We start from the raw sequence: 9,664 nt of genomic DNA on the forward strand, positions 1-9,664 counted from the left end.
AAATTGATTTTTACTAATTTTTTGAAAAAAAAATTAATGAAAATCAAGAAAAATAAATATAATTTTTCAAATCCGGAATTGGTAAGTAAATTTGTTTCTTTGTTTCTGGTGATTCTTCAAAATAACCCTATTTTGCAGAATCACCCAAAGCAAAGAATTTTCTTTGTTTCTGGCGATTTTCCAAGATAACCCTATTTTGCAAAATCACAATTTTCTTTGTTTCTGGTGATTCTGCGAGATAACCCTATTTGCAGAATCACCCAAAGCAAAGAATTTTCTTTGTTTCTGGCGATTCTGCAACATAATTATTATTTGTTACAGTTTTTTCGCAAAAAGTGGTCAATACACTTCAACTATATAATGGATTTGGCGAAACAAGTAATGTTTTTGTATTTTGATACAAAAAATAGCGAATATGCACAGTGTTTTTTGAATAAAGACAAAAAAATAGCAATGCTGCTGCAATTGAATCCGTATCAATTGTCATTATACGATTCATTGTTGAATCAAATGTTTGAATTAAATACGCCCAAATTAATTGTCATAAAGCGGGAATCCTGTCAAATTGCACAACCGCATTTAAACGGTAATAGTACACATTTTTATTCTGAATATGTCTAAAAAATAATTTAACCCAAATTATTCTTCGAATATACTCAAAGTATAAATGTGGACTAATCTTTTTACAATAACAGAAGAATTAGCAGTCAAACGAGCAAAGGAACGTGCAGCAAAGCGTCCTGCAAAACTGCATCCGAAACTGCAGCCGAAAATGCAACCGAAACAGCACCGGAAATTGAAGCCGAAACTGAACCCGAAAATGCATCGGAAGCCGCAAAATATCCAAGTATTATTTTGTTTACAAAAAATCATCAGAGTCACTGATATTAAAACCCTTTTTTAACATCAATGACTCTGTATGTATGTAAAAAGTTTCTACAATTTCAACTTTTTGATTGCAGTTTCGAAAACACATTCTTCTGAAGCGGGACCAACGATTACGGCGGATTTACCAGGATGGACACTCGTGTACAGTGTTCCACAAATTTTTACGAAAGACGTGGATGCTATAAATGATATAAATTCCGAGTTAATGTGGCAACAGCTTCTTGTCGCTATACCCGGCATCACTTTCGCGTACACTGCGCCAAGAATAATTCGGAAATTTCAAGAGGAACCACAAATTTCAGGTATGATTTTATCTTAAAAATATTTGACCCAAATATTTTTAAGATAAAATCACAATTAACTGAAAAATTTACATTGCAGAAGAAGTGGAAGAAAAGATAAAGGAAAGAGAAAAATGCTTCTGCAGGATTCCGGATATTAGAGACTTTTTAGCAGAATTAAATCTAGAACATCGTTGCGAAAGCAATATCTTTTGAAGAACGCTCAAATATTGTAGAGTCTAAGACTCTTCTTCAATCTTCTTCTACTGCAAATCAGACCACAGAATTTCTGTGGTCTGATTTGAAAACAATTCACCCAGATGCATTTTATAGCACAAAAACAATTATGAAGGAGTAATTTGTATGATGAGTGAGAGGAAAGTAAAGGATGCGCCAATATTGCGCAAAGTGCTGAAGGAGGATTTCAGTGAGCACGAAATCAAAGTTATGATGCACGCTTTAGACGCATTCCTTGTTCAAAAGCAATCATATTTCAAGATGATCACTCAAGTAAAATCATACAAGCTGAAGGATTATCAAAATCAACCCATCGAAGGTGGTTTCTATGAAGAAGAAATTTCCAAAGTCAAATATTCAGATGTTTATCTTGTAGAGAAAGTTCTCAAAAATCGTCATAATAAAGTCTATGTAAAATGGCTTGGATTCGATAATTCTCACAATAGTTGGATAAATAAATCAGAAATTTAAAATTTTCTAGAAGTTAAAGTTAACTTTTCTAAAAGTTATATGTAAACAGCATGTAATTTGTAAGAAAGTTAAAGTTAACTTTTGAAAAAAGTTAAAGAAAAGTTAAACTGACTTTGTAGTAATGTTAACCTAAAATGTAATAATGTATTGTATTTATATTAAAGTTATTTTTAAATAAAATTTGTATAAAAATGTAAACTATTTAGTGAATTTCTTTATTTCCTAACTGTTAAACTATATTAAGGTTCTATTAAATAAAAGTAGACAAAGTTTCAGTGTATATAGAAAAAAATTTCATTTATTTAAAAACCAATGTGTATAGCAAAATCGATAAAAATCTTTTGTCATCGTAGGGACTTATTGTTAGAGCTATTTTTTTCTGTTTTAAAGTAAAGACCTTGTGGAGTTTGGAACGAATGGAATATTGAGTTCGAGATTGAATTGTAATATTTTTTAAACAATAAATGTTTAAACAATCATTAAAAATTATATGATTCTTATCTACATTAGACTTTACACCTTTTGCCTTTTTTAAGAAATCTTGATTATCCACACGTAAACTATACATTTTACTACGTAAACCACCAAATTCAGTGACAATCCTCCAATCCTCGTCTTTCATAGGACCTAACACTTTTTTGTTGGCTTGCGGAATGCTATATAAATTATTCATAGGATAATCAGAAGTATCAATAATTTGAAAATGTCTGCTTTCATATCAGAATAGACATCCTCACATTTCATATTATAAATAAGGCTGTCAGTGTCAGTGTAAATCAATTTACAATTATTTCCATACTTTTTCCTCATATAATCATACTGGAAATTATACAGCAGAGTTTTTGATATGCCTAACACGCTAAGACCTTTTTAATTTTTTTTTTCATGTACACCTCAGTCTTCCTAATTTCCACAGCTATTAAATTTTCACTAAAGATGGCTCTTTTGTGGAAGTTAGGTTTAACAATCAAAGCTTCTGCCCCATACCTACCCTCGCACTTTGTCACAAGTTTAACGTTTACATGATTACGTACATTCTCCATTTTCTTGCCATACACCGCATTGTTCATTAGTTTAAACAAGTTTTTCTCGAATTCATTATTAGCCTTTGTTCGTTGACTAGTATTGAAATCTACATAATCTTTAAGCCAAGTGGACTGTTTAAATTTTAAAATTCGATGGATGTGAACCAATTTAAGTCCATTGGCTAGTGCTTGTTTAACCCTTTCAGGGGCAGTGGGACGTATATGTCCCACCTTTTTTGTTGTTGTATTTTTGGTATTTCCGGCATATTTATCTAATAATAATCATATATTTCTTATTTTTAGATTCTAAGGATATAATATAACGAATCTATAATATTGTTTATGAATAATTTATTATTGTTAACTTAATATTATTCCATCAATCTGAAAAATATGCATTTTTTTAATAATTAATTCAGCTATTTGTAAACGCGAAGTGCTACGACTTTGAAAATCTTTACTCGGGGGTTTTTGGGGTCCCTGATTACGAATCTGAGGTCAGTTTTTCAAAATTCAAAATGGCGGATCCAATATGGCGGACGACTTTTTAAAAATATAATGAAACAAAAATTTGTATGCTTAGAATAATGTGCCCCTGAAAGGGTTAAGTGCACGATAATGGAGAATGTATATTTGTTTCGGTTGGAGAGTAGTTAAAAGCTTTTCTTGCTTTGACCCTCGTGGTTTCAAGTGTTCAGGACAAAATGGGAAATCATTATGCATATTATGTAGTTCTTTAGGATAATCTAAATCAACTTCAAAAATATAACCTATATTTGAATCGTCTGCCACATTAAAATTAAAGCTATTGTCAAAATTCATAACCGACTTGAAATCACCAATCACCATACAATCGAATTCTGACCATACTTGCTGAGCATGTAAATATTCTTGATCTGATATATTTGAATCATTCAGTGTACTATAAAAGTGCTCTTTTTGGGGTAACTGAGTTTCTTCAAGTTTTTCCTTAGAGTCGAGATACTCATAAGGAAAAAATTCTTTGCGAGTAAGCAAATGAACTCTATCATCACTATAGGCGGGAAAGTTAGATTTAACAATTTTATATTCATTCAGATAAGATGCTAATTTGTCTAAAGATGATACCATAAATCTAAATGAATCAATGAATCTAAATTTAACGTGACTTGTTTGAACATGTTTGGTAAAGCTAATATATTTTTCCTTATTAATGGGAAGGACGTCAACTTTACCTTCAAACTCATTAGCGATTGCTTTAATGATAAAGTGCGCATCATAACCACTTAAACTATGGAAGACTACAGGAATTATTCTGGAATCTTAATAATTCACATTACAATCTTGATGGGCTGCACCTCGATAACTTCCGGTTAGATGACTATGATCTCTAACTTTTACTACTCCATGCAATATTTACCATAAATGTGGGTTCAATTTCTTCCGACAACTTTTTTAACTCGTTCGCAAACCATCTTGCTGGATCTTCTTCATCCTTGGGTGATGCTCTGTACTCATTTAAAGAGTCATCATAAATCTTTAAATAGAATCCAATGCTTAGAAGTTGATGTTGTTGAACAACTTCTGTGTGACACCCCATGGTGTCATGAAAAATTTTCATCTGGAATTAATAGGCTCTCACAATCTGCATATACGATGAATGGTACTCTTTCATTGTTACTGAAGTTCTTGAATTCAATACTATTACATTCAGGTTTCGGTAAGACGATTTTGGTATTGTTGATTTTCTGACAATCTTCAACGTGTTCGGAAAGTTTCTCATTACTTCTGAAATATTGCAGACAGCGATCGCAAATAAATAACTTATGTTCATTTTTTGACACTTGATTATTTATTAGTCGAGATAAGTTTTTTATCCAAACATAGTGGTAGTTGGTTGAAATTGGGGATTGTTTTTCTTCTTCATCCTTATCAATATAATGATCATCAACGCGTAAAAGATTTACATGTTTGGACTGTTTCTGTGATGTTAGATGTATTGGGGAGAGAGTGAAATTACCATTTTGTTTAACAAGGCAATAAACGTTTACTGAAATATTATTTAGCCTCTTAAATTTTGCAATGTCATTGAGCGCTACTGGGGATTTAATATCAGCAAAATTTAATTGATGTTGAATATTTTGATAGTTTTGCAAACGAGATGGGTTTGACGAAGCTCCATACAATGCCGATAATATTGCCCACTTGAAGCATTCATTATCCTCTTCATTTCTGACATTGTCACAAGCACGTTGAGCTTTAATAGATGGCGGTAGATCAATGAAAGAACCAACACGCAAAGGATTGTATTTGTTAATATTGACATCTAATCTATGGATTGAATAGAGTTGATAATTTGATTCTTTATCTTGAAAATCTTCAATTTCATTAAGTGTTTTCTGCTTTACATAATCATTATACCAATCGCGTAACTCAGTTGAAGGGAAAATTGACTCTGACTTATTAATGAAATATTTTATATCGAATTCTGTAGTACCGTCGGGTAAAAGCGTTTTATATTTTGCATTGAATACTGTATATACTTTCAATGGACCGAACGTGTCTAAGCAAGTTTTAATGTGATTTTCAAAAGGAACAAAGGCATCATCTAAAAATTCATTAACATCTAAGTGACTTAAATTAATGACTGTACCGGTTTGTAATCGATTATTAAAAGCCGAAATAGTTAGAGCCCATTTAATTTTTTTTATTTGATTAAGTCCTGCACCGCGCTTCATCAGCGAATGAAAGTGGCATTTCAAGTAATTTATATGATGTAATAACGTTAAGATCCTATGGTTTTGAGGAACTGAGAAGCTATATTTTCTAAAAAATTTAATTAAAATTGCATAATTTTGTATAGACTTGTGATGCTATTGAAACGTGATGAGTCGATCGTCATCGGATTTTCTAGAGCATAACTCTATATTGGCAGCATCAATGAAATTGTCTAAGGCTTCACAAATCTCATTGAAACTATCAATAGAGGTGTATGGTTTAGATGTTTCGATATTTCTACGATTAGCAATTTTTATTTTAAATTCTGAAAAAGATTGTATGAGGAAAAAGCTGAAAAATCTGAAAAGAATGCTGAAAATAACCTAAAAAGTCTGAAAAACCTATGAAGAGAATTTGGAATAAGTTGGAAAGGAAGTAGTGGAAGTGAAGGGAGTGGGGTGGGGTATAGTCTTCGATGACAACTGCTTTTTAAAGATGTCTGCCGAATACGATGTTGCGAAGCTTCACTTTGCTCGTTTAAGTATAACTGAAACAGAAATAAAATTACAATCAATTTGATGCATATTAAGATAAATGTTTGCGAAAGACATGTAAATTGAGTAAACTTACAATGCTGCTACACAATTTGGCAATACAAAAGAATGTTTGTCTCTTGTAAGAAGATTAACTTGCTAATTTTTTGAATCTATAACAGAAAAAAAGGATTATGATTAATTTGATATAATTTATACATAAGAAAATATAAATAAGATTAACTTACACTGATGCTCTTGGTAATGCTTCTTCAACAAAGTTTTGTACTGGAATGAGACCTCTGAAGAGGATTGTTGTAGATATATATAACCCAAAAGGGTTAAAATTCAAAAGGTGGGTGGCCAACAGGGTTGAAAGTGGGTGGTAAGGGGTGGTGGGGTTGATCAAAAGAGTTAATATGCAAATTAGGGGGTGGTGGGTGGTGAATAAAAGGGTTAATGTGCAAATTAGGGGGTGGTGGGTGGTGAATAAAAGGGTTAATATGCAAATTAGGGGGTGGTGGGGGGCCAAGAGGGTTGAAAAAAGGGTTTCAAGGTCAAACTGTTTTAGAACCGGCATAGCCCTACTACTCAGATAGGTTGTAGAACTATAATTAGGTACTATATTAATAACAAAAAAAACCAAAGTAATAGTTAAGACTATACATTTCATGAATAATATATTTGAAAAAGGTTTTAAATATATTAGAAATTTTTCCATGATACTCATGTTTAAGAATAAAACTTCTTAATTTCAAAGAATCGAATTTTTTGTTAACAATTTTTTTGATTGCTTTATTTTTTTTAAGGAGAAGTTTACCTTTCACAATAATAAACACTGCTAGCATTGTAGTATAATTTTTATAAGTTTAAAAATAAAGTTTATCTATTAAAATTAAACAATTAAAACTAAAGAAATAATTTAGTTATTTCTTTTCTTGAGAAAATATTTTCTGGAATTTCACTATTTCTTATTTTTATTAAATAAGGTAATCCTTAAATAAAGCAATTTTGGTTATGTAAAAATAAAAATTGGAATTTTGCTTTAAACTAATTATTATAATTTTTGAAAAATAATTGAGTGGCTGATAGTAAAAATGTTTTATAAATAAGTAAAAATAATAATAAAAATAAAATAAAAAGTGGAAAGGATTTACTGAAAGAAATTCGTCTAACTGATGCGGGAAGAAAGCAATTATGCAAGGTGAGACCACTCAGCGGCGCCACTTTCGAAAATTTGAAAATCAGTATCACCATATTTTTTTGCTCTTTTTTTGCTATTTTTAGCCGAAGAGAACGATTTTTTTGCTCCAACTGTTTCCGAGATAGAAGGACCGCGCTAGCTTGCGGTCAACTCAGCGCGGTTTGCACTAAAACATGGTTTTTTTGCATATTCCACTACACCATATTTTTTTGCTTTTTTTTGCTATCAAATGAGATATAAATCGATTTTCCAAATGCAACCCTTCAACAAAAATCAAACCTTGGAAATTTTTTTTTTTCAAATTAGTTTTTTGCTCATTGCATTATTGTTTAACAAGACCTATACTGTCACCTCATAAAGTTTGACTTTCTTTGTTCTTCAAAATATTGTTTAACAAGACATATACTATCACCCTATCAACTCAGGATTTTTTTGCTCTTCGAATTATTGATTAACAAGACATAAACTTGCACCCTATCAACTCTGGATTTTTTTGCTCTTCGAATTATTGTTTAACAAGAATTATACTATCGCCCTATCAACTCTGGATTTTTTTGCTCTTCGAATTATTGTTCAACAAGATATAAACTTTCACCCTATCAACTCTGGATTTTTTTGCTCTTCGAATTATTGTTCAACAAGATATAAACTTTCACCCTATGTAGTCTGGATTTTTTCGCTCTTCGAATTATTGTTTAACAAGACATAAACTATCAGCCTATCAACTCTGGATTTTTTTGCTCTTCGAATTATTGTTTAAAAAGACATAAACTTTTACCCTATCAACTCTGGATTTTTTTGCTCTTCGAATTATTGTTTAACAAGACAATAACTTTAACCCTATGTAGTCTGGATTTTTTTGCTCTTCGAATTATTGTTTAACAAGACATAAACTTTCACCCTATCAACTCTGGATTTTTTTGCTCTTCGAATTATTGTTTAAAAAGACAAATACTTTCACCCTATCAACTCTGGATTTTTTTGCTCTTCGAATTATTGTTTAACAAGACATAAACTATCAGCCTATCAACTCTGGATTTTTTTGCTCTTCGAATTATTGTTCAACAAGATATAAACTTTCACCCTATGTAGTCTGGATTTTTTTGCTCTTCGAATTATTGTTTAACAAGACATAAACTATCAGCCTATCAACTCTGGATTTTTTTGCTCTTCGAATTATTGTTTAAAAAGACATAAACTTTTACCCTATCAACTCTGGATTTTTTTGCTCTTCGAATTATTGTTTAACAAGACAATAACTTTAACCCTATGTAGTCTGGATTTTTTTGCTCTTCGAATTATTGTTTAACAAGACATAAACTTTCACCCTATCAACTCTGGATTTTTTTGCTCTTCGAATTATTGTTTAAAAAGACAAATACTTTCACCCTATCAACTCTGGATTTTTTTGCTCTTCGAATTATTGTTTAACAAGACATAAACTATCAGCCTATCAACTCTGGATTTTTGTGCTCTTCGAATTATTGTTTAAAAAGACAAATACTTTCACCCTATCAACTCTGGATTTTTTTGCTCTACGAATTATTGTTTAACAAGACATATACTATCACCCTATCAACTCTGGATTTTTTTGCTCTTCGAATTATTGTTTAACAAGACATAAACTATCAGCCTATAAACTCTGGATTTTTTTGCTCTACGAATTATTGTTTAACAAGACATAAACTATCAGCCTATAAATTCTGGATTTTTTTTTGCTCTTCGAATTATTGTTTAACAAGACATAAACTATCAGCCTATCAACTCTGGATTTTTTTGCTCTTCGAATTATTGTTTAAAAAGACAAATACTTTCACCCTATCAACTCTGGATTTTTTTGCTCTTCGAATTATTGTTCAACAAGATATAAACTTTCACCCTATCAACTCTGGATTTTTTTGCTCTTCAAATTAATGTTTAACAAGACATAAACTTTCACCCTATCAACTCTGGATTTTTTTGCTCTTCGAATTATTGTTTAAAAAGACAAATGCTTTCACCCTATCAACTCTGGATATTTTGCTCTTCGAATTATTGTTCAACAAGATATAAACTATCACCCTATCAACTCTGGATTTTATTGCTCTTCGAATTATTGTTTAACAAGACATAAACTTTCACCCTATCAACTCTGGATTTTTTTGCTCTTCGAATTATTGTTTAAAAAGACAAATACTTTCACCCTATCAACTCTGGATTTTTTTGCTCTTCGAATTATTGTTTAACAAGACATAAACTATCAGCCTATCAACTCTGGATTTTTGTGCTCTTCGAATTATTGTTTAAAAAGACAAATACTTTCACCCTATCAACTCTGGATTTTTTTGC

The 9,664-nt window shown here is 31.1% G+C and overlaps 2 protein-coding genes across 2 annotated transcripts; one reads left to right on the plus strand and one right to left on the minus strand.

Annotated features, from left to right (window-relative positions):
- Positions 1 to 510: 510 nt before the first annotated feature.
- Positions 511 to 1,507, plus strand: LOC127283884 (uncharacterized). The gene is made up of 4 exons (XM_051308995.1): positions 511 to 575; positions 696 to 847; positions 963 to 1,190; positions 1,270 to 1,507. Exons 1-4 carry the CDS (start codon positions 511 to 513, stop codon positions 1,383 to 1,385), a joined length of 561 nt encoding a protein of 186 aa, XP_051164952.1. The 3' UTR covers positions 1,386 to 1,507.
- A 640-nt stretch (positions 1,508 to 2,147) lies between these two features.
- On the minus strand, positions 2,148 to 6,306 carry LOC127283879 (uncharacterized). The gene is made up of 2 exons (XM_051308989.1): positions 6,230 to 6,306; positions 2,148 to 6,146 (listed from the first exon to the last, which is right to left on the minus strand). Exon 2 carries the CDS (start codon positions 5,617 to 5,619, stop codon positions 4,486 to 4,488), a length of 1,134 nt encoding a protein of 377 aa, XP_051164946.1. The 5' UTR covers positions 5,620 to 6,146; positions 6,230 to 6,306; the 3' UTR covers positions 2,148 to 4,485.
- Between the last annotated feature and the right edge of the window lie 3,358 nt (positions 6,307 to 9,664).

Source organism: Leptopilina boulardi, unplaced genomic scaffold (genome assembly GCF_019393585.1).
Source record: "Leptopilina boulardi isolate dan_hultmark-lab unplaced genomic scaffold, ZJU_Lbou_2.1 LbouV2_314, whole genome shotgun sequence".
Classification (NCBI taxonomy): domain Eukaryota; kingdom Metazoa; phylum Arthropoda; class Insecta; order Hymenoptera; family Figitidae; genus Leptopilina; species Leptopilina boulardi.